The 26,623-nt window shown below is 42.6% G+C and overlaps 2 protein-coding genes across 2 annotated transcripts in view; one reads left to right on the forward strand and one right to left on the reverse strand.

Moving 5' to 3' along the window:
• The first annotated feature begins 2,560 nt into the window (after nucleotides 1–2,560).
• On the forward strand, nucleotides 2,561–25,169 carry MCMBP (minichromosome maintenance complex binding protein). Its single transcript, XM_012723456.1, has 16 exons — nucleotides 2,561–2,579; nucleotides 4,400–4,485; nucleotides 5,016–5,156; nucleotides 5,285–5,326; nucleotides 7,030–7,131; nucleotides 9,425–9,569; nucleotides 11,595–11,746; nucleotides 13,114–13,214; nucleotides 14,854–15,026; nucleotides 15,616–15,739; nucleotides 16,860–16,977; nucleotides 18,308–18,473; nucleotides 19,276–19,409; nucleotides 20,306–20,470; nucleotides 21,731–21,819; nucleotides 22,185–25,169. The coding sequence occupies exons 1-16, from the start codon at nucleotides 2,561–2,563 to the stop codon at nucleotides 22,309–22,311; spliced, it is 1,884 nt and encodes a 627-aa protein (XP_012578910.1). The 3' UTR covers nucleotides 22,312–25,169.
• Nucleotides 25,161–26,623, reverse strand: part of INPP5F (inositol polyphosphate-5-phosphatase F) — a 40,551-nt gene continuing 39,088 nt past the window's right edge. Inside the window, exon 18 of the mRNA XM_012723630.1 lies at nucleotides 25,161–26,623. Within this exon, the coding sequence (XP_012579084.1) occupies nucleotides 25,468–26,623 (1,156 nt within the window). The 3' untranslated portion in view covers nucleotides 25,161–25,467.

Consider the following 26,623-nt stretch of genomic DNA (forward strand, 5'->3'; position numbering starts at 1 on the left):
TCTGTTGTATGCACCAAGGACTCTAAGAGTATGGAGAAGAATTCTAAGAGGATTTGGTGTACCATAAGCAAGTTTGGACAGTGACGGACCATTTTAAGCAATTTACTGGCCTGACAGATGCACAAAGTTAAGTCTGCATCGGGAGCCAACAGTGAGTGAGAATTCTCTGCATTGACTTCATGCAGAATGCTGTGTTTATTAGAGTAAGTGGTGCAAATGTGTGGGTTTGGCACTCCCACATATGTTATTAAAATTCCACAGTAACTACAATTCTTTAGGGTTTAGACCAACAAAGGATTTTTTTCATCCATGGCACTGTTTAGAATTGACACTCCATGGTGATAGTAAAAGAAGACCAAGTTCTAATTGGTTTTATTATTTTTTTAAATACTTTATTTATTTATTTATTTATCTATCTATCTATTTATTTATCTGTATTTATTTATTTATTTATTTATTTATTTATTTATTTATTTATTTATTTATTTATTTTTACTTTTGCATAGAAGAACTGGAGTGTAGGCCAGAGGTGCAGGGGTGAGAGGATTCACCAATGACAGAGTGGGGAGCAGACCAGGTAAATTTACTGAACTGAGGCCCTAGAGTGCTGAGACAACCCTATATGCCACCAGAGAGGCCCTGGTTTTATTTTAAATTCTCCAAGGAAATTGTCTCCTATTGTGGGGACCTACGATAGAGCTTCACTTGAGTTAGGTCACTGCTGGGCTCAGCTTCTTGACTATTGTGTCATATTCATTTTTTCTGCTCTGTTTTATATTTATGGAACAGGAATAAGAGTATCAATCTGTATGAGTATTAAACCAGACACTCTGAATGTGTCCGGTACAGTCATACGAATTCATTAAACGTTAGCTATTACTCTTTCTGCTATAGTTCATTATTCTGAATAAATATTTTACCTACATTTGAGCCTCTTACTCCCCCCCCCCCCCACACACACACACTCACTGGTTTTTGAAGGCTTAGTTTTTTGGAGCTATTTTCGCTTCACAGCAAAATTGAGTGGAAGCTCTCCTCAGGTTCTTGGAAGCTGTGACTTTTTTTTTGGAACCTGCAACTTTAAGGAAAACCAATCTTACAGGCTAATTGATTGGATGAAGAGTTAAGTTCTTACTGCATATTTTGGGTCAGAAACATCTCCAAACTTCTAAGTAAAGACACAGAGCACTTCTGATATGTAGCAGTCATTTACATTCACTCTCGTTTTCCAGCTTGCTTATTCCAGTGCACAAATTGGTGGCCAGAGCCTCCCCTGACATCTCTGACTTCCTCACAGGCGCTGTCACCCACACTCAGCTTTGCCTTGCAGTCAGCTTCAGTGCCCAGGAAAGCCCATGCAGCCGTGGGGCAGACCCTGCGCAGTCTGTCTGCCGTGACATAACACCTGTCTGCAGAGGCTGCTACACACTCAGCCCCACTCATGCGCCCCGGGACACTGCCCTCCGGCATTTGTTGGCATCAATTGTTTATTTTTTACCAGCACTGTCCAGGGTGTTTGGCCCACTACGACAGGAACTGTAAATGCCTTTATTAAATTATCTTGCTTTATGGTTAGTATTTCAAGAATAAAACCCTACTGGGTTTCTCTTACATCCAGAGCTTGCTCCCAAGCTATAGTTTATGGTTTTTCCATAAAAAATAGTTCTTGGACTTTATCATATACTTAATTATCCCTTGAAAAGGTCGCATTTTTTTTTTCCCTCTAAGTTGTTGATGTTGTAGATTGCATTAATAGATTTTCTGATAATCTGTTCTAACAGTGGAATGATTCTTGGACATGATTTCTTGTTTAACACTCCAGTGATTTTTACTTTACCTGTTGTGAAATACGCCTCAAACTAAAGATTTTCTGGGTTTGGAGTGCCTTCCTTGTTTGGAAGGAACAATTAGCTGCTGTTCATTTTTTCTCATGTTGGTCTTGGGTAAAAATGTGATGTGAGTAAAACTCAGTTTGCCAGTCTTGTGCCAACTTTAGCAGTTTACATTCTTTTTGAATAAAATCTTAAATTTATGAGCTTCCAGTTCTTGATACTTTACATCGTTTGTAGTATTTCAGTTAGTTATTTTTTTCCTTCATTTTATGCTTTATTTGTATGATTTTATTCTTTGTGTTACCTTTTTTCTTTAGGCAGGCTTTTCAGAAAATTTGTCTCTTGATATTAGTAATTTGCAGTGTTTTGTTCTGTTTCATTGCTGTATGTGGGACAGTGACTAAGGTAAACCACACCTGAGTCATAAAACAAGTACTATTTAGGACAGCTAAAAATGTAGTTTAAAATGTAAATGAGAACAGCTTAAAAATAAAATGACAGTGGAAGTCACTGGCAGGAATGCTAGTGAGAATGTGCATGGTGTGGCCACTCTGGGAAAAAGCAGAATCTTAACGTTGATCATACATTTACCCTCTGCCCAGCGGTCCCATTCCTAGATTTTTACCCTAGAGAAATGAAAGCCTGTACACAAATGCTTATCATTCTATTCATAGCTATCGACACTTAGAGATAACCTGAACACTGTTGAGTGGGTGAATAGAGACGCTATGGTCATCACCCAGGAGAGTATTGCCCCACATCACAAGACATTTGCTGTCCAAAGATTAGGAGAAAATGTTTTCCTTACATATACTTGACAAAAGTCTCGCTTCTAGAATACTCAAAGAATTTATATACATCTCTGATGCGAACAAATATAGCTTTTAGAACTGGACAAAATTGTGAGTGGGCATGTCACAAAGTGATTTATTTGAGTAGCCAACTAAACATACGATAAAGGGTACTGCGCCATTCAGTCGCTCAGCCTGATGAGGCTATGGGGCGAGATGCCAGGTATACCCACGTAGTAACTAGGACTCAGAGATTGAAAGACTGAGTATGGGTGAGGTGGAACAGCTGAGTCTGCAGAACACTGTTGCCATCCCTTAAACTAGAGTTGAGACGGCGAGGATTCATGGGAAGTGTGGTGAAGTTACGTGTGTGCGCTCAGCTCAGGGCTACTGTTGGTTGCGGATGATTCAACTCCATCCTCCTGAAGGCCAGAAGGATGTGTTGTCTCAGGTAACCTCTTGAGAGGCAGGCAGGTGTTCTGCTGAGACCCTGCCTCTCCCACTCCGCTTTCCGCTGGGATGGCTTAACCAGACGGACAGCGTCAGGGTCCCTTGAAGTCGCTGCACAGTCACCCTGGACTTTGCTCCATTGCCTGCCAGCAGCACTCAGTCTCTCACGGGATACAGCCACCGTGCTAGGTTTGTGATGTCACTGCTGTGGCGAGTCTTTAAACATCCTTCCGGCCAGAAGCAGAATAGCCATTCTTTTTCTTTTGATCACCTGTGCATCCGTTAGAGCAGAGCTGCCCACAGGCCTGAGACACCTGCGGTGAGGTGCCCCCGCCAGAGTGTCTGGTTCATTAGGTCTGGGGTGCGCTGAAGTTTGTGTCTTTGACAACCACCATGCAGGCCCCGGAATCCGTCTGAGGCCAGGTTACTGGACTCACCGCATTGACTGCAGCATCTCGGAGGGAGTTTTCCTGCTCACTCCTTTTCATTTTGGTCTTTGCTCCGTTAGGTATAAGTACTTAGAAGACCTGCCAAGGCTCAGTGTTGTTCTTGCCAGGACACACGTGTGAAATGATCTGACTGGGTGGGACTCGTGGTTGCAGTCTGAGCTTGGGGAAATGGACAAACCCCAAATGAATGTTCTGTTTTGCCCAAGGACCAGTTTTGTTCATAGAAGATCAAGAAAAACTGGGACTTTCTGTAGATAAAAGGAGCCGAATACATGCTGTACCCTGTGACCTGAGGCTGGGTCCCCTATGAAGTGAGGGATAGTATTGGGTCAAATGACAAATTGAAAGATGGGTGGTTGATAAGATAAGAAAGTTTCCTGAGCTTGGTAACAGGACTGGGGTTATGTAAGATAATATTATTTTTAGGAAACACATTGAAATACTTGGGTAGAAATACATTATGTATATACCATAATCTTGGTGGCTCAGAAAAAAAAGAGCAAATGATAATGCAGAGGGCAAGGAATGCAGGTGTTTCTTATATTATTCATGCGACTGCTGGAAATCATGCCCAACTGAGTTAAAAAAAATAAAGACCATCCTCTGCTCTTCAAATTAGGGTAATTGTAAAGGATTTAAAAAAAAATTGTTAAGATGTTTTTAAAGGCAGCGCAAGGTGGTGGTCTGCGAGCCGCTTCATCCAGGCTCTCACTTGGCTGTGAGCTCCTGCAGGCCAGCTGGGGGGCCCCATCTGCGGCCCCCGGCACAGGAGCAGCTCCCCAGCATGCTTGGGGTGCCTCTGACATGACTCACCTGAATGTGGCCTGGTGGTACGTCATGTGTCTTTAGCCTTGAAAAATATTTTTTTTCTTTTCAGCCCAAAATGGAGTTAATCCTGACTGGGAGAAGAAAGTAATTGAATATTTTAAGGAAAAGCTGAAGGAAAACAATGCTCCTAAGTGGGTAAGCTGACAGCTGAGTGGGGTGAGGGCTGGGCAGATGTGCCATCTCGGTCCAGCAGGACCCATGTAGACCCCTAAATATGGACAGTGGCCTGTGCCCTCCTCTACTGTAAGTGCTTCTTTATTAAAAGATTTTAGGGTGTCGCCCCATAAACGCTAGCATAAAGCCCTTCTCCTAGCACCTCTAGGTGGCAGTAACTGACCGTGTTACTTTTAAGACAGAAAAGGTCAGTGTGAGAACTTTGATGATCTTACCTTCATTTTGAAGAATTGGTATGTTTTAAAGTGTTCTGAAGGAAAAACATCGTTTTCTGTTAGAGTCAAGCATCGATGTGCAGACGTGCAGAAACTCCAAGAATGCTTCTGTTGGGCAGTGACCTTACACTGGCTGAGAGAGCTTCAGGTCCCTAGTGGGCTTGACTGTGTAGCGCTTGCAGTGTGGAGCTGGATGGTCCAGTCAGTCTGTTTGTGTATGTGAACTTGATGCTTTATAGACAAAATAATTTTTCCACTTGGTTATTTTCTCTCAAGGTGCCTTCATTAAATGAAGTTCCCCTCCATTATTTGAAACCTAACAGTTTTGTGAAGTTTCGTTGCATGATTCAGGATATGTTTGACCCTGAGTTTTATATGGGAGTTTATGAAACGGTTAACCGAAACACAAAAGCACGGGTAATGTATTACTGCTTTTTACATGAAATTTTCTGCCTATAAATATTCGTTTTGTCCTTGGGTTTTTTATGGTGCTTTGGTTCTGATATACTGGTATCATAATGTTTTCCCCTTTTTTTGGGTCGTAGGTTCTTCATTTTGGAAAATACAGAGATATAGCTGAGTGTGGGGTATGTATCATTAAGATATATAAACTTTTGAATAGATTTTTTCTGATGGAATTTCTTTAGTTGATCTTATTTATCTTATGTGTAAATAAATTCTAAGAAGTCCTGTGAAATGCTCTCTATTTCTGCCCTTTTTTGATATTCTAAAACTCTCTTAAAATGAAATATTATAAAACTAATTCCACCTCTCCTTCCCCGATTTAAAAAGATACACATTACAGTGACGTTAAGATGAAAGTAGAGGATTAACACTTGAGATTATACTTGATTAAATCTGTCCTATTCTCCTGAGAGAAAATAGCATTTATCCATAAAGAATTGGGGTACATACCAGAGGTGTGGGGCAACTTAACACTTTTTATTTTAAGAAAAGGAAGTAATAGAAACTCCCTTGCCTATAAAACAATGGGAGGAGAGAGAAAGAATCCTGATAAAATTATAGTTATAAAAGGGACAGTTGCAGCAGAAACTACTAGAACAGTTAAAGTAATCCCAGCCTATCTGCATTTTAAAAAATGCTTTTCTGACAATAAAGGAACTAATGTACAATTGGAATTAATTTTATTCAGATCTGTTCAAAAACCTGGCATTGTAACTGAGAAAAGTTTAAATTTTATTTCTAGCTTAATAGTAAAAAAAGATTGCCAGCATGTCAGAATAAATATACTAACCAAAATGTCTCTTAAATTTTGCTTTTTGTGTGTTTTCATGTGATTCTATGGAAACACATTAATTTTGGGGAAGTAAACGAACCTCGCAGCTTCGTAGAGGCCAGACAGGCCTTACACAAGCCTCAGCAGAAAGGTGGTGCTGGGGACTTACCTCCTGGTGGGCACTAGTTCTCTGCTCTGTGGGTCCAGAATCTTGGTTGAAGTAGGGGTGACTTTCCACGTGAATACTTGGAGCAGAGGGCTCATGAGAGACAGGTTTCTTGAACCTTACGCTCGATGGCCTGCAGGGCTCCTCGGTGGTGTTTGGCTGAGACAGGAACGCACGTTTCTCCCAGAGTCCAGTGCAGCCTCCCTGGGGACTACAGTGGGCCGTCAGTGTGCCGCTGCGAGAGCACCTTACGCACAGTGACACGAAAAGGGGGCTTCAGACCTGGAAAGATACAGAGACAGATACAGCTTCTGCATTTCAGCTCATACATTTCATCTCTCGGTCTTTTATTCCCCGCTACAAAGTGGAAAATACATTTTATTGACTTAAAAGGGTTTTCTATGTCATAAAAGTAACTTATTGAAGTAATTTTCAATGCAATATCTTAGGTTCTTAGAAATTTGTATATTTGAAGTAGATGCGCCATTTCTAGGAAATAGTATCTGGCTTATAAACCTCATCTTAGAGCTATCTCGTTTTGAAAGTCTTCACTGATGGTGATATTTTTCTCATAAAGAGATAATGGGGTATTACCATGTGCTTTTTGTCTTTAAAAATGATTGTGTCATTTATTAAAAAGGATTTAATTTTACAACCTAGGGCGGGGTGTATTATAGACTTGAGGGAAGATAGTATATTGATTACTACATGTGAAATGATGTGTCAGTTTTCTTTTAAAAAGTGATAGTATAGTTTGGATTTCATAGTTGCGTATTAAGTTAACTCAGCATGAAATACTTATTGTGTCTTTATAAATGAATATTTGGTTGCCGTTTAAAACTGTTTTTCTAAATAAAATTCTGAAAATGTTTTTGTGTGCATTACAGCCTCAACAAGAAGTTGATTTAAACTCACCACGAACTACTACTTTGGAAAGACAGACTTTCTATTGTGTTCCAGTGCCTGGGGAATCTGTGTGGGTAAAAGAAATATCCTTTTTCTGAACCTTCTTGTGTGTAAATCATCATGTTTCTGGTGATTTTAGCAATTGAAAAGACTACAATTCAGATGAATTTTTTTAAATAAACTATTGATTTACTTGTGGTTAACAATGCTATATATGATTTGGGAGTTCAGCTTTATACATTGATATTAGAATTTGAGTTTTGAAAAACTTGGTCAAATTAGCTGGTTGGGGGGGAGCCTATTCTTTATTATAGAGCCTGGCTATGTTTTACTAAAATGTGTTTCATTTGATTTAAAGAAGAAAACTTTAAAAAGCAACCTAAGTAACTGTCTCTGAGAAATGCTAAAATTGTGGAACACTCCTGTAGTAAAATACTGTTAAAAATATTGAAGTATATGGAAAGGGACTAAAAAAAAGATTACCAGTTGAGTAAGTAAAAAGTTACTTTCAAATTAGAACTTACTCAACTTTCTTAAAGGAACACATGTTGGCTCTTTTGAGAGGAGACGATAGCTTCATTTCCTTTTAACTTATTTGATTTTTTTAATTAGTGGTTTTTCTTTCAGGCAGTTTTTCAGTGAGAGTGAAATGTACCAGTTCTAAAGGTATATTTGGGTGATTTGGAAAAGGCACACAAATGTGTAATGTACACCCCAGTCATCAGAAAGAACTTGTTCCAGAAAATCTCCGTCACCAACCCCCTCCCTCGAGACCTCTGTCCTGATTTCTTCCACTGTAGCTTCTGTTCTTGACTGCGCTACACATGGAGCCGTACAGCTTGAGAGTCTTCCAGTCAAGTTCTGCTGTTCAGCGTAATGCCTGTGAGACTCACCCATGGGTGGGTCTTTATTCCTTCCTCTTGCTAATGGTATTTATTCACATAGTCTACAGTTGAGGAGCATTTATGTTGTTTTTAGTTTTGAACCTGGCCTTTTGTAGTGAGAAGATTTTAAATTACAGACAAGTTTTGTTTTTTTTTGTTTTTTTTTTTTTAAAGATTTATTTATCTGTACCTACAGAACTGGGGTACAGGCCAGAGGCTCAGGGGCGGTGAGAGGCTTCACCAGAGACAGAGTGGGGAGCAGAACAGGCAGATCGACGAAGTACACTGCTGAGGGGAGCAGCGAGCGGGTCAGGAGAGGTCTGCCACGCCATGTGGTCTCCTCCGGGGCAGGCGGGAATCGAACTCATGCGGAAGTGGCTTTAGCTTCTCAGTGCAGTGCTTTAACCCGCTGCGCCACCAGGGAGGGCCAACAGACAAGTTTTTAAAATATTTCATGTCAGTTGCAGTGTTGAAGTCTCAGTTGATAGACTTACCTATAAAACTTTTCGTGATGGTTCCTTACTTTTCCTTACTAGTGTCTGGGGGACATCTAGTAATGATCTCTTCGCCATTAATGTTAAGCAATGTTCCTCTTTTATTCTTGAGCAGTGTTGCTAGGAGTTTGTCAAAGAACCAGCTTTTGACTTTAAATTTACTGTTTCCTCTTTCACTTCTGCTCTTGACTTTGTGTGTGTATGTTTCCCCTCTGAACTTCCACCTGGCCTTTCCCTTTATTTACTTGCCATCGTCAAATTTTCATTCATATCAAAGCTCCCGTGTTCTATTACAGTCACCTGTCCACTGCCAGCTGCTTTGTTTCTGGGATCTCTCTGCCGCTTTTCTGGGCTGGCTTGTTTCTTTGACACTATGGATTCCTTTCCCTTGGTTTATTGTGTCATTTCACTGGGGGGCACATACTGAAGTGATTCTCTCTGCAAAGAGAACACCAGCAGCAGCGGTGAATTTTCAGAGATAGTCTTTCTTCTAACCTCAAATTGATCCATAGTTTGGCTAGGCAAATAAATTTTGGTTAAATCATTTCTCTCAGAATTTTGACAGAAAATGCTGCGTTCATTGTTGCTACATGTTCCTTTACAGGTAACTTACAAATGTTTATTTCTTCAAGATTTTAATAACTTCTATTTGTGGTATTCTGACCTTTCATGATAACATGTCCATATGTTATAATGATGATCGAAACAAGAAGTTGAGCTTTTTTGTTTTTTAAGGTTTATTTTGACAGGAGAGGTCTTCTGCCATGTAGGGTAGCTCTCTGGGCAGGGGTCAAACGCATGTTGCAGTGTCTGGCAATAGCTTGACAGCGCTGAAACTTTTAACACCTGACCCAGCATGGAGGCCCAAGAAGTTCAGCATTATTAAAATGCATTTTATTTAGCCAAATTGCCAAACTAGTAACCATTTATTAGTCACACGGTTGGCATAACTGATTCTCCTTCAGCTCCAGAAGTCTTTTCTTAACCTTTCATTTAACGCCTATGTTAACACAAACCAAGCTCGAGTCAGCCCTTCAACATCCTACACTCCCAGCCGCCACAAAAGGAGCTACGAAGACGATGAGGACATGGACCTACAGCCTCATAAGCAGAAAGACCAGCACGCAGGCGCACGGCCAGCAGGTAGCGTGTGCCAGGGCCTCTGTAGGTGTCTGCTCTGCAGTCCGGCCATTCTCGGAGTTAATTGTGTAATAGAGTAATTTTAACTCGGCAGCTGGCAGTGATTTAATGACCTTGCTTTCCAGTTTGTTAGGGTGGCAGGAGGGTGTGAGAGTTTACAGCACCCTGCTCAGATGGTGCTCTGTGGCTGAGCACTGCGCGGCCCCTGCCTGAGAGCAGCTGCTGCAGCATCGGTGTCTGAGGTACTGTGTTGGAAAGTCTGATCTTTCTTCACATTTTTATTTCAGCTCTGACGTAAGTGGAAGCATCGAGCTTTACCCTCAAAATTACTATCTGAAAACATGCCTTTTATTATTTTCTTTGGAAGAGTGGCATTTTAATTTAATTTAGGGAGACTGACAACATTTATTTTTAACCTTGAAGCAAATAACAGTCACAGTTGTTTGCTATATTTATCTGCTGTTAGTGGTTTGTTGATATTTCTTAAAATACGCTAAAAATGCAATTCTGATTAAAATAAAGAAATCAAGAGGAGACATTTTCTACAGCATGAGAAAATTTCACCTTGGCCTCTATTATTATTTGTGATTTTCTCAGTCACAGTTTTCCTGAGCAGTAATCCCCTGTGCGATGCCAAGTGTAGTAGTGTCTTTCTTTCTCTTTTTGGTACTGTTAACCTCTTCACTGTGGGACCTTTAACCACAGGGCAGGTTAGAGGCAGGAAGGAAAGAGCGTGTCACTTAGTCCGTTCTTACCCCAGACTGGGTGAAGAGGGCAAACAAAACAGGCCTTAAGGATTCACTTACCCGTATGTTATTCTACTTACAAGTGCTTAGTGTAGCTTTCCTTAATGCTAAGCGTGTATTTTAAAAATTGACATGCTGTATGGAAATGTCTATGTAAATGTCATAGTTCTTTTGAAAACGTGTCGGGATTAATGGTATTCACAGCAAGCGACTGACTGCGGCCCGGAACACACGCACGCCCACTCTCCTGCCGCTTGCGCTTGGCGCCCCTTGTTCTTACTCGCCCTCTTGTTCCAGTGTCACACTGCGGGCTCTTCCCGCCTTTGAGTGCATTGTTTTTATAAATTTGAACTTACTGTTGAATGTTGGGCGATCTTTCCGACTACACATTTCTTTAAGCATTTTTGAGAGGTGTCCGTTGACAGTTTGAAGAAACGCTACAGAGAGGTCCGCACTCCCTTGATCGGTTTTCCCCCATGGTAACATCTTGCCTGTTGATAGTAGATGGTCCTGGAAACGGGCATGGATAGGCGCATCGGCACTGTCCACATTTTTGCATAGTTCATTATCCTCATGCGTCCCTTCTAGCCGTGCCCACCTCTGTCCTTCCCTTCCCCTGGGTCCCTGACCCCGCAAGCACTGCTCTCGGTCTCTAATTTTGCTATTTCATGTAAAATTAGCTTTTCTCATTCAACAGAATTCCCTTGAGCTGTGTCTGAGTTCGTGCAGACACGAATAGTTTATTCCTTCCTACTGCTAAGACGCCTTCCGTGCGTGGCAGGCTGTTTTGATTCCCATTATCAGCTCTAAGCTGTGCCTCCGTCCGGGCCAGAGGCTGTCTTTTCATGCTCTGTTTCCCTAACAACTAGTCTGTTTCCTGGTACCTAGTGGACGTTAATAAATATTTGGTAATGAATGTACACTATAAATAAAATCCAGTAAGTAGCCTACCAAGGTGGTGGTGTTTTCAGTAGACCATGTATCCCTGAAGTCAAAGATGTCAAAGTGACCATATTAAATACTAGCTTTTGAAAGTACTTAGCCAAGATTAGATGTGGGAGGTGGGAATTTGTTGCCGTTTTGAGGAGGGAAATGATGAAATTTTCAGATCTTGGTCAGATATAGAGGGCTTGATTAGTACACATTATTTTCTTAAATGCTATAGTAACTTGAGGTCTGCAAGCTCAAAAGCGTCATTTGTATCAAACTTGAAAGGTCTTACGGGACTGTCCTCCTGGCGGCCTTAGCAATGACAAGGTGCCGTGCTGTCCTTTGAATTTAGGGAGCGTTGGTGGGCTGCAGTGGTGTGGAGAGCCAAAGCGTTTAGAAACTGAAGCTTCTACTGGGCAGCAGCTAAACTCCCTGAATCTCTCGTCTCCTTTTGATCTGAATTTTCCACTGCCAGGAGAGAAGGGCCCCGCATGCCTTGTGAAGGTAACGAAACCTTTTACAGCTCTGACATTGACATAGAAATGTGATTGTGTCTTAATATTAAAGTGGGAAACGCTTAGTATTTGTGTCAGTTTTATCTTGCTGCTATAACAAATCACCACAAAATTGGGGCTAAAACAACAAATTAATTTTCTTAAAGACTTTGGGTCAGAAGTCTCACACACACACGGATCTCATTGGGCAAAATCAAGGTGTTGGTCGAGCTGCGCTCCTGCCTGTAGGCCGCGGCGGGGTGTCTGTCTCCTTGCCCGTCCATCCCCAGGAGGCTGCCCACCTTGCTCCTTTTGTGACCTCTTCCGTCCTCAAAGACAGCAGCAAAGACAGCAGCACTGCATCTCTGTGATCACAGCTAGGGAGACTCCCCACTTTAAGGACCTCTCTGATTAGCTTGAGCCCACCCAGACAACCCAGGCTGATCTCCACTTCAAGGTTCTGAGTGTGCACGTCTGCTGTCCGTAACTGGCACACACACCCCAGGACAGGGGCCATCTTTCGGGCGGGCGTTCTGTCTCCCTCAGCATTCTTAAAAGAATATTCAAACACAAGAGACAACTTTAGTGTCTACTTTCCCAGGGCATTTCTTTCTCCCTAGTAGCTACTTCATTTTTAAACTATTCTTCCTTTTCTTGTCAAAATCCGTTTCTTACTTCTATTTAAAATAAAACATCTATTTAAAAAAAAAAAACTCAATACTTTGTCTATCTTGCTTATTCTGGTGTTTTGATCCCAAGAAGTAAGTGATGTAAGTTTCAGAAATGATCACTGAAAAACTCCATTCTTACTTGGTGTGGTTTCATCTTCATGGCACCTCAGTTACCCAGCATGAAAAGCAGAATTCCCACCTGTGTCCTGCTACTCTTTTGCTGGGTCTCACTCATAGGAGGCTCATAGGAGGCGGTGACATTTACTAAAGTCAGTCACGGCTGACAGCTTTGAAAGATCTGTTTTATTGTGAGCGACCTGTAAGCTCCGCGTCCATCCTCTTGACGTGTGCAGCTCGTACGTACAAAGCTGTTGATTCTGACTTTGTCCCCTTTCTCTTGGAACGGTTGGTAGACTTTGAGCTAATGGTTGTTTTTAGCATTGATCGATGGTCACTCTTTAGGTCAGCCCTTTGAAGTAGTGTGATGTACTGAGAACAAGCACTGTTCTGTATTTTAGTTGCTGACTTATTTTCTGCCTGGTAGAATGACTTCAGGTAAGTACCTCACCTGTCTTGTTTTCAGTTTATGATTCATTTCCTGTTCAGAAACTCTAAGATGGCGATTAATACTTTAAAATCGATACTACTGTCTTACGCTTTTGGTGTTATTCAGTCCTAACACCGATTTCGTGTGGTTTCTTGTTAGGTCTATGAAGACTGGGATTGTTTCAAAGTGAACGATGTCCTTGAGTTGTACGGCGTCCTCTCTGTGGATCCTGTCCTCAGCATACTCAACAGTGAGGAAAGGTGCTCCCTCCAGTGACGCTTTTTCTCTACCCTTCTAGCTTTCGCTTTTGATAGAATTTCAGAAAAGTTAGAGAATTGTTATCACGCATTCCCGTCCCCCGGATTTACCAGTTACTAACATTTATATTATTTTTGTCATTGACTTGTGCTCATGAAAATCATTTTTTTATACCTATTTTTCTGAAACACTTGAAAGTAAACTGCTTATGTCATATCCTTATACTTGAATCCATGTTTCCTAAGAACAAGGGCATTTTCATATATAATTATACAGCTGTCAGCATTAGGACAATTGCTGTGAATATACAATGCACTAACCCACGACTCAGCCTTAATCCCACTAATTGTTTCAGTTACTTCTTTCTACCAGTTGTTGCTTCTCCCTGAAAAACAAGCTGGGCCGAGTTCAGTGCTGCTTGTTTCTGGTTCTTCTGGCTTACGCTGCGGGTGTGCGGTCAGCGTGCCCTGCTCCAGGCTGCTTGGGCGAGTTTCCTTCTGGCCCCATCAGTGCCTGTTCCCTTAGTGAGTTTTCACCTCACATCACTAAATTCTTTGTTTTGACTGTTTCAGCAAATATGAGTAGATCTCTGTGTGCATGGTCTGCCTTATTTTCTTCTTAAAGCATGTTATGAAAAGTCAGCTCTCCCTTTGTCTTTTTTTGTTTTGAAGTTGCCAAAGGAAGGGAATTACATTCCCCTCCTGCAGTAGAATTCTCCTGTTGAATATTGGACAGTTCATCTTGTTGTCTCCATTAAAAGCAATTTTCTACACACTAAAAAGAAAGTTTGCGCCCCGATTTTTTTAATCACTTTAAGGTAATTCGGTGACAACCCTTAATGAATTTCTGGTTATTTACATAATAGTACAAAAATAGCAGCATGTCAGCTTTCAGGTACTTCATTTCTTGAGGCCGTTCAGTGTCGAGCACAAAGTGAGCCAGGAGGTCTGGGTTGGTTCGTTGGCCTCTTACCGGCTGTGTGGCCGGGGCTTACCTTCTACGTGACTTGGTGCCCGCATTGAATGGGGCGGTTTGAGGTTTTGGTGAACACACAGCCGCTCCGGTGGTGGCTGCCACTGCCCTTCTCACACACCTGGAAGACAGTAGTCACAGGAGCCGATCCGTGGAGCCGCTCCATTGAGTGAAAGGTCTGAAGATGTTCCAGTTATGTGTTTGAATCATCTCACAATAAATAAGTCTATTGTCTGGTAGTTTAGGAAATCCAAAGGAACTTTATTTTCAATTTTTATCCATAACTTATGCAGAGTATTGTGTAAGGATATAAGAAAAATGAGACGGAGGTGAATGACAGCTGAGGACAGGACTCCAGTTTGCAGACAAACTGGGTCTAGCTGGCTGTTTAGGCAGGAGTGTCTGCTTTGAAGTAACCTCGTGAGTGGCCAACTGCATCTGAGTAGAAGTGTCCCTGCTCTTGACGAGCACATACATGATATTAGGATGTGACCCATACTTCTGCAGATGTGCAACGTTTTCGAATAAGGAGCCATTTCCTGTTCTTTAAAGATAGGAACAGATGCCATGGTTGCTGACTTGCTTTGCGTTTTATTTTCAGAGCCGTGTGTTGTTTGCACCGGCAGCCGCTGCTGGGTCTGAGAACTGACGCCTGTCATCTCCCCCCAGGGACGCCGCCTCTCTCCTGGAGCCAATGGAGTGCGCGGACACGGCTGAAGAACAGAGAGTGCACAGTCCCCCTGCTTCCTTAGTGCCGAGAATCCATGTGGTTTTGGCCCAGAAGCTGCAGCACATCAATCCGCTGCTGCCGGCTTGCCTTACCAAGGAGGAGAGCAAAACCTGTAAGTGTAAGTGCTGCGTTTTGGGGCCCAGACTCCCCTGGTCTATGTCCACCGTGTACCGTGGCGTGTGCTGGGGCTCGCCCTTAGGGTAACCACCTTTTCTCTGCCCATTTTCCATTGTGTTAATTCTCTTCATGAAGACAGGATTTTTTTTTTTTTTTTTAAAGATATTTATTTGTACATACAGAGCTGGGGTACAGGCCAGAGGCTCAGGGGCGGCAAGAAGCTTCACCAGAGACAGAGTGGGGAGCAGAACAGGCAGATGGACGAAGTACACTGCTGAGGGGAGCAGCGGGCGGTCAGGAGAGATCTGCCGCGCCATGTGGTCACCTCCGGGGCAGGCGGGAATCGAACTCATGTGGAAGTGGCTTTAGCTTCTCAGTGCTGTGCTTTAACCCGCTGCGCCACCATGGAGGGCCGAAGATAGGGTTTTTTTAAGACTCAAGCTGTCTAACTGTAAAAACTTAGTGACCTTTTCTAAAAAGTCTGTACTGGCGCCCCCTGCTTGCTGTGCCTGTTCACAGAATTGCCTGCCCTGAGACGTGAGGCCTGGGGTATGTGTTCTGAGCCTGGTCTCTTCCTTCTCCAGTTGTTTCCAGTTTCATGTCTGAATTGTCTCCAGTCAGAGCAGAGCTGCTTGGCTTCCTCACTCATGCTCTTCTGGGAGATAGTTTGGCTGCTGAGTACCTTATCTTACACCTCATCTCTACAGTGTAAGTACAGTACTCCTGATGGGAATTAAGGGAGCTTGGTGAATGTGGGAATGAGTGGGTGCTTTCCCCAGTGCTTAGTTAAAGTATGAACCTGCTGACGTCTTTAAGTGGCTCTTTTTTGTTCAGTGTGACATATATTTTACCAAATCACAAATCCCTTTTTCACCTTTTCTTGGGCTTATTTTGTAGTATTTTGACTGTCTCCTTAAACTTAGAGCCAAAACCAGATCCAACTCGGCTGGTGCACAGATTGAGCATACCCTTTTGGCATTTCAGTTGTGGTTACACAGCCCACGGCTCAGTCACCATCATGTGCATTTCTGACTCAGGCTGGGCCGGAGCGCCTCTCCCTTTCAGAAAACCAGCAGCATGGTTTTCTGGTCTCAGCAGTACCTTGTACACTCCAGCAAGTTCTGAGAGCGTGAGGAAGTGGGCTCTAGGCTCACCACTAACAGGTCATCTCAGGTTAACGCTTGTCAGTATCTGCTCACCCCAACCTGTTTTCTTTACCTATGTTCACACGCCTACGTGGGTCTCATTTATGCTCTAAACACAGCCTCATGGCTTAGTTTTACCACTGAATATCAAATGTTCCCCCATCACAGTTCCCTATGAGGCGTTTACTGACTTCAGGTATTTCATGATAGACAGTTGCACCATCCCCTACTCGTTAGCTTTTCCTGGTTTTTCTCTATTACGTGTAACGCTGCAGTAAATGTCTTTGTACTCAAATCTTCCCTGAGGTAGGATTCGAGGTAGTAGTACTTACTGGGAGACATAGATTCTGGAAGCAAACTGCCTAGGTTCACACTCTCACTGGCACTTCCTGACTGTGTGAACTTGGCCATGGTACTTGGAATCTTTGCCTCCCATTTCTCAGCTGTAAAACGCAGCTGGTACAACCTGCTTTCCAGTGTTTGGGGACTGAATGATTGTGAATCAAGGACTCTGAACAACCCCTGTGTGACCCACACCTGTAGTAAGCATGGCTGTTAGATTGGTAAAGTCAGACCCAAGTAATCTACTTTCTGATACTTTTAAATAATACTGAGCTAATTTTTCTTTACTTTCTGATGGCATTTAGCAAATCACCGGAATATCTTTTGTCTTTTCCCCCTAGATACACAAGAAGAGATGTCCTTCCATTAGGGAAATTTACAGTTAACTTGAGTGGCTGCCCTCGGAACAGTACCTTCACCGAACACTTGTATCGAATCATCCAGCATCTTGTTCCGGCAGTAAGCATACTCTAAATATAAATTAGAAACCTAAGAACACTTTGAAAACATCTGATGATCTTTCATCAACTCAGATATTCAACTTTGAGAGTTGACTAGGTCTCACTGAGAAGGCCTACCCAGTCATATAACTTCAGATGTACTTACCCTCAACGTTTCCTTCTGTTTTGTGCCTTAACAGGTTGCTGTAAGTCTCACGGCACAATTCCCCTAATGCTCAAAAACTGTAGTCTTGGTGGGTGCTGATTGGCATCCTTTATACGCATGGAAGCCTTGGGTTAAGGAAGCGTAGTATTTCAGCTGAGGTGATAAAGCTCTCTGTTGTCACTGCTGCAGCCTTCATTCCTGCGTGGGCAGTGACTGCCTTTTTTGTCCGGGCAGCTAGTATACTGGGGCGGTGGAAGAGCTTAGAACCAGTGAGCTGCTCCTGACGGGGTTTGACGGGAAGATCTGGCCACTGTCGCTTTGGAAATCACAGAGGTGGAGACGGGTCACCCTGGGGGACTGCATTTCTCAAGGTCCTTGACGTACTTCACACCTTGAAAAAAATGATTGTGAGCCTCAATGTGGGTTGTATAATCATTCTCTTGCCTCACTAGGAATGAAGATACACACTGTGTCCTTTTGCATTGCTGAGCCAAGACAAATGTCCTCCAAATTTGGAAATACGGCCTTTCTTCCTTGGCATCATCCTTTTTAAGCCAGTGATGGAGGAGTTGATTGATAGACAAATAGGGTGTGGAGAGTGGGAGCTGTGGCCAGGGGGCAGGGCAGTGCAGATGCTCACATTGTCTTACGCTGTGGGGGCTGAATGCGGGCGGCCTGCGGCCCGGAGCGGAGCGCTGTGGTGCCTGTGCCTCGGTTGGGAGCAGTTTGTCTGGGAGTCAGCCGTAGTCTGGTGGATGATTTCAGGTCAGGGAGTTTAGAGGGAAACTAAGTGAAGCTTTTCTCTTCCCATCTTGAAGTTCCTGTTTTGCTAACCTGTGGTAGGTTAAGCTTCTGGATGTTAGGTGTATGTCTCTCAATTGTCATTTATGCTTCACTGATAAATTAAAAAATTGCTCTTCTCGAATACTAAACAAGACAGTTGAACAGAGTAGGTTATAGGCTCGGGGATAGTCTCACTTAGGTTACAGGCATTTCTTTGCTTTTAAAAGAGCTCAGTAAACTGGGAGACTACCTCTTAGGAAATTTATGCAGTTGTTTTTTTCCCATATTAAATAATGTTTAACCCAGAAAGTGTAATTTCTTAAAACAGGGAAACATTATTTCCTGCTCATTAAAAAGTAAGAAGTTAGTTTGTTGCTTACGGAGACAGTTCTCTTTGCAGTCATTTCGTCTCCAAATGACCATCGAGAACATGAATCATTTGAAGCTCATTCCCCACAAAGACTACACGGCCAACCGCTTGGTCAGTGGGCTGCTGCAGCTCCCCAGCAACACTTCGCTCGTGATTGATGAGACTCTGCTGGAGCAAGGACAGCTGGACACCCCAGGTCTGTGTGTGGCCCGCCCTCCACCTCTCGCCTGCCTGCCTGCCTGCCTGCCTGCCTGCCAGCGCTGGGCGGTGCCCGGCAGAGGAATGGCTGAGTGGAGATGGCGTAGAGGCTTGCCATGTGGACTTGTAACTTGTTATCATAAACTAGTAGCTGCGCACCCATATAATGAAAGTAGTGTTTTAAGTTCAGGTTGAAAAGAAAAGGTTTGCTTTTAGTCATATATATGACCTTAGAAGAACAGTGTAGAAAGTTAAAATGCTTTTTATTGCTTAAATATAAAATTTTTTAAGTTTCTCAAATATCTAAAAATATTTCAGTAGGTTGGATGGTTTGAACTAACCTTAATTATGGGCCACCTAGTAAGTCACCAGAAGGCAAATTGATTTGTGCTGGTGGTAGGCAGGCAGAAGAGGACGACGACGTAACGCAGGTGGTACGGTTAAGGCCACGCGAGCGTAAAGCCAGTGGTGCTCCGACTACCTCCATGAAAACAGCCTTGTTCCTACTCTGTTGGCCCTGTGAACACCACAAAGAAAACAGTCGTATTTGCTAGGGTCCTGCCTGAGGCCTAGTTGTATGCCAGACATTAGGTGTGGGATTTGGGGGCCCCCCTGACCCCAGAAATGTATTTGTCTGTCTTGACAAGCATTGTCTTTGCAGCCTACTACTCAATGTTTAAAAACGCGTGTAAAACCTCATAATAAAAACCTTGTAAAATAAAACTCATGTTGACACCTCATAATCAGTGTCAACAAAAACTAGGTGACTAAATTACTGAAAATTTTTCTTGCTTTTCTAGGTGTTCATAATGTGACTGCCCTGAGCAACTTAATAACTTGGCAGAAGGTGGACTATGACTTCAGTTACCACCAGATGGAATTTCCCTGCAATATTAACGTCTTCATCACTTCTGAGGGGCGGTCACTCCTGCCGGTATGAGTCATTTTTAAATGGAGGGAGATGACACTGGAAAGATACATTTTTAAAAGTTTTTGTTTCTTGGTATTGGGTATTAATGATGTTACACTTGTTTCAAAATTGTGGCTGCTGATTATTAACAAAGGAATTGGTTACGTTGTTCCTGCCTTGGGAATGACCACCCTAGAAAGAGCCAGGTCCCCACAAATCACAGAACAAGCAGAGCGCGCGACTGGCAGCAGGAGCCGCCCTTGTAAGCATGAGAGGAAGTAGCAGCTGTCTGTACACTGCCCGATGGCATCCAGATTTCTGTTCTTGCTGCCTCTGTCCTATTGTTTTCTGCAAATCTTATGTGACAAATACTTTAGAATTCCTTTTTCAATGCCCTAGTCACCTGGTAATTGTTTTTACGCTTTCTGGTGAAATGATCTGGTAAGTCATCAGGCCACCTAACGAAGAGCGAACTTTTGGGTCAGTTAATGACAAGAAGTATGCGGTTGTTGGAAAGGGACGGTTGGTCTGCACAGCGGTGTTCACCTGTGTAAGAACGCCTGTGAGCAAGAGTGAAAACAAGTTTTCTGTGGGAAAGTGTGTTGCTTCGTTTCCAGATCTGCAATGCAGTAAGATACGGAATACATATGTGTTCAGGAGCCATTTAAAACACTGTAGTTTGCAATTTTTTATAGGTTGACTCCCCTTTTAATACATTTATTGATGCGTAGAGAAAACATTGGAAGGGACCGAGAAAAGCTACCAGTTGTATTACTGCTAAGGTGGAATGCATGTAAGCTAAAAGCCAACCTCTCCTGCCTGCTCAATGTTTCTCTGGCTCCCTTCTGGGGCCTAGAGGATGCGTTGTCGTGAGCAGTCGGCCAGTTCAGGAATCTGGGGCACTGTCTGCTCTCTTCTAGGCAGACTGCCAGATCCACCTGCAGCCGCAGCTGACGCCGCCGAACATGGAGGAGCACATGAGCAGCCTCCTCTCGGCGGTGCTGCCTTCTCTGCTCGACAAGTTCCGCATTTACTTGACCCTTCTGAGGTTCCTGGACTACAGCATCTCTGATGAGATAACCAAGGTATGCTGGCTTGCGCTAGATTTCTCTGCGTGGAGGACGTCGCCCGTCCGCGGTAGCCGCTGGCCCCTCGGCCATTTGTTTTTGTGTGTCTGTAGCTTTGTTGTTCCTCGGTTCTAAGTTATTTTCAGTTGTCTAAGAACTGCTTGTAGTGTAGCATTACAGTGTCAGTGATTGTACTTTTATAATTTTCTCTGAGTAGTTCGTTGCCTCGCGGCTGTTGAGGACTAACACACACTTAGTCACAGTGGAATACAGACGTCTGCTCCGTTAGCGTTCTGATCCTTCTCCCCTTTTTGCTTTATTGTTGGATATGCAGGTTGTGTCTTTGTACATTGAACATCGCCAGCACGTTTCACTAACTGCTTTAAGCGGTATCTTTAATAAAAGTTGTTCACATTTCCTTAACGTAGCTACTTTACCTGTGCTCTTTGTGCGGACCTGTCTGTCCTTTCATTTCAGCCCCAAGAACTCTGGCTTGTAAGGCAGATCTGCTGGTTTAGAAATGTCTTTCTCCTTCACTTTGGAAGGCTGCTTTGCTGTGTTTAGTTCATGAGTTCTCGCCGGCCCTTCCTCCTCTTCTCTTCCTCCCGCTTGCCTTGTGCAGGGCCTGTGGTAGCAACATGACCAATAATTACTTCTGGTTTTGTTAGCTAACCTGGGGAGGAGGGTCATCAGCTCCCAAAGACTGTCTTGCGAACAGGTTCTTCCGGGGAACCCCCGGTGAGGCAGGTGATGACAGTTGTCCACGCATGGTGCTCTGACAGCGCTGCAGCTGCCCCGTCCGCAGCGGCCGTCAGACTGCCTGTTTTCAAGGTTGCTCGGACTGGAGGAGGCGGCAACCGGGCAAATGAAGATGCCCGAGTTCAGTGTTCCTACCAGATTCACCTGGGCAGCCTTTCATTTACCATTGATCCCGGGATTGCTGGGTGCAGCTGCTTGGGTTTTAGAGTCCAAGAAACCAATTTTGATCATCATTGCTAAAGTTCTGCTCCTCAAATGGTGGGGTCTAAAGAGCTGTTTCCACTGACTTTTAAGGGGCATCAAGCTGCATCTGACTGATGTCACGTAACACTTGAGTGTTGTTACTTTGTTTAGAACCCTCCATTTGCATGTAGTATGTTTGAGTAAGGTGGATTTTCTCATCCTTTCACCTGTATTGTCTCATGTGCCAGAGGCCAGCTGACTTCATTTTCACAAGCCAGCGTTGCTTCATTTTCCTGTAAGGAATGGCTTTCAAATCCACTTACTCTTTTGACACAGGCAGTTGAAGACGACTTTGTGGAAATGCGTAAGAATGATCCTCAGCGTGTCACCGCAGACGACCTCCACCAGCTGCTCATCGTAGCTCGGTGAGTATTCTGCACCCACAGTGATTTCTCGGCCAGCCAGGTATAAGTCTCCTAACTGATTTAGGAGAAACTGAGGCTCACTTCTACAAACGGACACCTAGAAGCATCCTTTTAAAGACTCTGAAAAGTCTGAGTAGGAATTGTGTCTGGCTGGCAGTCACCTCAGATGACAGGCCTGCTGCTTGTTCTCTTAACTTCAGAGCGAGTCACCCTCCAGATTTGACTTGTTAAGAGGTTCCTTCGTAGAAGTCTTGACTCTTGGGTGTGTAGCTACCATGTGGTCTTGGCTCCCAGCCCATTATTCCTAGGGCTTAAGAAAAAAGAAAAAGGCATTATCCTGAAATGTGTTTCTGGTTTTCCACCAGGTTCCTGTCTCTCAGTGCTGGTCAGACAACGCTGTCAAGAGAACGGTGGCTGAGAGCAAAGCAGCTGGAGTCCTTACGAAGAACCAGGCTTCAGCAGCAGAAATGTGTGAATGGAAATGAACTTTAAAGATCTGGTACAACTAAAGAGTAAGGGGCAGATTGTAGCCACAGTCTTGTAAAATTCAATTATCATTTATACCACATTGTTTTGTAGATAATTTGTATCAAAAACCAATGATTTTTCCTGAAATCAAGCCTGGTAACATCTGAAGTTTATATAATATTCAGTAAGGGCTTTTGCCTTACTGGTTTTATGGAGCTTTTGAAGTTTGTTTTATAATTCTATAAATTAGTAACACTGTACAAAAATGTATTTGATATTAAAAGTTTAATATTGATAACGTTGCTGATTATCCCATTTCCTGAGCTGTCTAATCATAGACCAGACTTAAAATGCTCCCAACTGCATCTGAAGAGAACTTGCAATTTGAAAGTCAGGAATTGTTCACTTCAGATTTCGCTTTCTAGCTAACAGTGGGTCTGGATGTGCTCGCGGGCCCTGGGTGGGGAAGGGGCGCGCTAACATCACTTCATGCGAGCATGTGAAATTCTATAGTAGCATTTCCCAAACATTTGGCCACAGAAACCTTTTTCTTCCACAGTAGCTAATAGGCTGCTAGTCTTACATGGCAGTGGTTCCCAGACTTTTGGATTTAATGGACCGGTGATTCCAAAAATTTGTGGGGGCTGATAGATAGGGTTGCCAATTTATTTTCCCAAGTAATCTGAAAAAAATCAGTTTTCTCACCAGTTTTTTTTTTGTTTGTTTTTTAAATAAAAGGACAATCTCAGAAAAAGATAAGTCCCTTAAATGGAATAAATGTAGCATTTTAAAAAAACATTATTTGTCCTTATTTTTCTCATTTCACCCCACTACTTGGGAACCACTGTTTTATGGCACTCACTTAGGGAATGTTGCACTGTGAAGTTGTTTTGCCCAAATATAAAAAGAGCAAAATAGCAAATTTTTAATGCCTTTAGAAAAAGTTTTTAATTTTATTCCTAATAAATGTCATTTAGTTGCTTTGTTGGATTTTGAATTTTTATATAAGCTTATCAATTACTACAGCAGCATAGTTATGACATCAGGCATCTTTGAAAAGGTTAGAACGTTAAAGGTATCAGTGGTTTTACATCTGAAGTTTACTTAGTTTTAACCTAGCCCCTTCCTGCAAAAGGCCTAAATTGACGTTGCTAACCAAGAAAGCAGGGTCAGTCTAGGGAACTGAAAATTACTGGTTAACATTTTTTTCCTAAACACAAATCTATTTTTATAAACTGATGTAAATAATCTGTTTGTATTTAGAGTTCTAACTTGTTTTCATTTTTATAACTGGTAGAATAGACCTAAGTTTTAGAAATAAAATTAAAGTTCAACTGAATTTCTGAGAATAAGATTTTTAATTGGCTTAGAAAAAAGTAGGTTAGTTACAGTGTTTTTATGTGCCAACGTGAACTGTAATTTACCAAAGAGCTTTGCTTGGTCTTGTAGGAGTTCCCCTTGAAAGGAAATCCTTTTCAAATAAATCGAACTTCCCCAATTACTAGCACTTAGGGCTGTTTTTCATCAATTCAAAGGCTAATGCCAGCTACCGTGTGGTTTGTGTGAAGATCCTGTTCTTGTGGTTGTCAGCCAGTTACAGTCAAGTGCAGGAGGTGGCATAGCACCCAGGCCCTCCGCGGCGGGGAGGCTGGCGCCGAGCTTCAGAGGCCCTTGCTCCAGTGCCTGCACGTGTGGACATCAGCTTGCTGAGCTAATTAATACAATGTGAATCCTATTTGTAGAGCCAGAAAACGTTCATTGTGATCAGGGTATACAAACACCTTACTCATGGTCTTAATAAAAACAACAACACAACAACAAAAAACCTTTGCAACCAATTTCTGTGGAGCATAAACACTTCTCATGACTTCGGCTTATATTTGCTGTCATGTTGTAGGACTTTAAGTTTGCACTGAAGTATTTTCACTTAAGTTTATTTTCAAACAAGAAAAATTGGTAGGAACAAAATAAAAACATTTGGTTCCAGTGTCTGGATTTTGAAATTTGATGGCTTGTGATGTATTTCATTATTTTTAAGAAAAACACTTCAAGAGGAACAAATGTCAGGCCAGGTGTTCAGTTACAGAAAATTTACCTTGCAAATATTAAAGAATTCTCATACACTTTATCGCTTAAATTACAATGGCATTTTATTTTAAATAATCACAAGATTTGACACTTCCAAAAAAAAAGGACACCACTAATAAATAACAAAAGTGGAAATACTTATCAAAGTTGTTATAACAGACATAATGTTTAGCTGAGAATCACTTCAACAGGGTAACACTAAAGATCAGATAAACCAACACTTGTTCGGAATAAGATGTGCAACTTACGGGCTTACAGAAGAGGCCTTGGTTCCATGTGGTCAGGGTTAGTCATAAAACCAGTTTTAGCACAACTGTGCTTCAAGCTATACTTTCAACAGTCGTGTTAGCCTGCAGATGTTAAGGAATGCCCCTACAAAGAATTACAACTTGAAAGCTTCCTTCAGGAATTACCAGTACATCCATACATTCCTAAAAACAGAGCAAAATTAAGTAGGTGCTAGTATTCACTTCTGATGTCAGGTTTTCCTGATTACTGTGCTTCTAGACTTTGGGCTGTTAGGTGGCAGAATATCTTAGAAGTTTAAGAATATGGAGAAAATTTAGTATCAAATGGGCATGTATACTGCCAATACCTCAATTAATGCTTTTTTTTTTTAAAGCATTAAATTCAAATACTTCTCCATACTAGGGCATACTTTTTAAAAAGTCACTAAAAACTAAATGTATTTACCTGATAGAGGCAATACAAACAAGTTACGAAAAATTATAATTTCTTAAATGTGTCCATGCCCAGTTTTAATGTCTAAAGTCACTACCCACCCGCCCAACCCCTCCCAAAAAGATTTGTTACTATGTCTCGTAAATCTAGCCTGAATTTCAAAGAGAGAAACTGCTCTGTAGTAGGTAAGTTACCCAGGTCTACACACTAGGTCTATGCACTTCCACGTCCTGGCTCCTGAATCTGGAAATCTGCATCTGTGCAGACTCCGTTTAAAGCCTTTTCCGATACACATAATTATTATTTGTGACCCCTAGATTCAAAGGCAGTACAAGCTAGGGAAATAGCCTAATATGTGGAACCTCGTTTGGATTAAATAAAAGCTGCAGAAGGACTCTTAGTGGCTAAAAGCTAAATCTGAATTATTCGTGTCTGGCACTGTGTGAACAGACTTCGGAGCTCATTCTGCTGGACGTCGTTAGCCACTTCAGGTTCTGCTGGGCTCTTCTGGACCTTTGCCACTGCGAAGTTTATTCCCTGGGTTAATCCAGCTTGGGTGATACTAGCAACCTGGACCATGGAACTTCGAATCTTTGCAAAGGGAGAGACTGCTCTGCTGCTACTGCTCTCTGAAGGAGAAGGAGTGACAGGAAGGCCTGTTTCCAGTTCAAGCATAGTAGACCCGGAGCCAGGGGGCTTTTCAGATACGACTAGATGTACTGGTTCAACTGACAAAAACTGAGGGGCTGTTGCAGAAAAAGATACATCTAACTGTGATGGTCGAGATGGCGTCTGTTCCAGTGCTTCTGACTGAGTTTCTTCACTAGAGACTTGGCTGGTCATTTGCCTTCCTTCTTCACTAGCCTGCTGAGTAACACAGCTGGTCTCTGAGAGCTGGGTTATTTTGTTCTGTGCATCTTGTATGAATCTGTGGCAGTAAATATCCACAGGCTTGGCAAAGCCAGTCAGTAGGTGTATGCTGTCAACAGAAGGGCTTTTCTTCGGAAGAGCCTCCTGGCCTTTTTCGAGCCTGCTTCCATGGGCGACACTGCTTTCTGAAGAAGCCTGAATGCTAAGGTCAGTGCTGCTAAAAGACTGGGATCGACTGCCTAACCGAGGCGCTGAAGCAATAATACCGCAACTGGGAAGAACATAGTCTACTGGCCCTACATTCTCCAGAGAACTGGCCAGCTGCCTATCCTCGTCAGATTTGGAGTTTGTAAGAAATTCATCAGAGTGGTATGAATCATTATCTGAAGATATTTCCCCATCAGATTCTGCCTGGACTTTATCATCCACCACACCCATATTCTCCATGGTTTCAAGACTACTATCGGACTTCCAAAGATTGACTTTTAAGTTCGGCTTTAGAAAGTTAACCTTCATCTCAGGTTTTGTAAAGTTTCCTAGCTTTCGAAGATTGCCAATATTTACATTGGATTTGGTCTGCTTCACTTTTTGATTTAAAGATGAAAATTTACTCATTAAAAATTTTTTTCCCTGGGCCAGAGAACCTTGGTTTTGAGATCGAATGCCAATGATGTCTTCATGAGGCTTACTGCTTTTC

Source organism: Condylura cristata, unplaced genomic scaffold (assembly GCF_000260355.1).
Source record: "Condylura cristata isolate star-nosed mole 26May11 unplaced genomic scaffold, ConCri1.0 scaffold00011, whole genome shotgun sequence".
NCBI classification, from domain to species: Eukaryota; Metazoa; Chordata; class Mammalia; order Eulipotyphla; family Talpidae; genus Condylura; species Condylura cristata.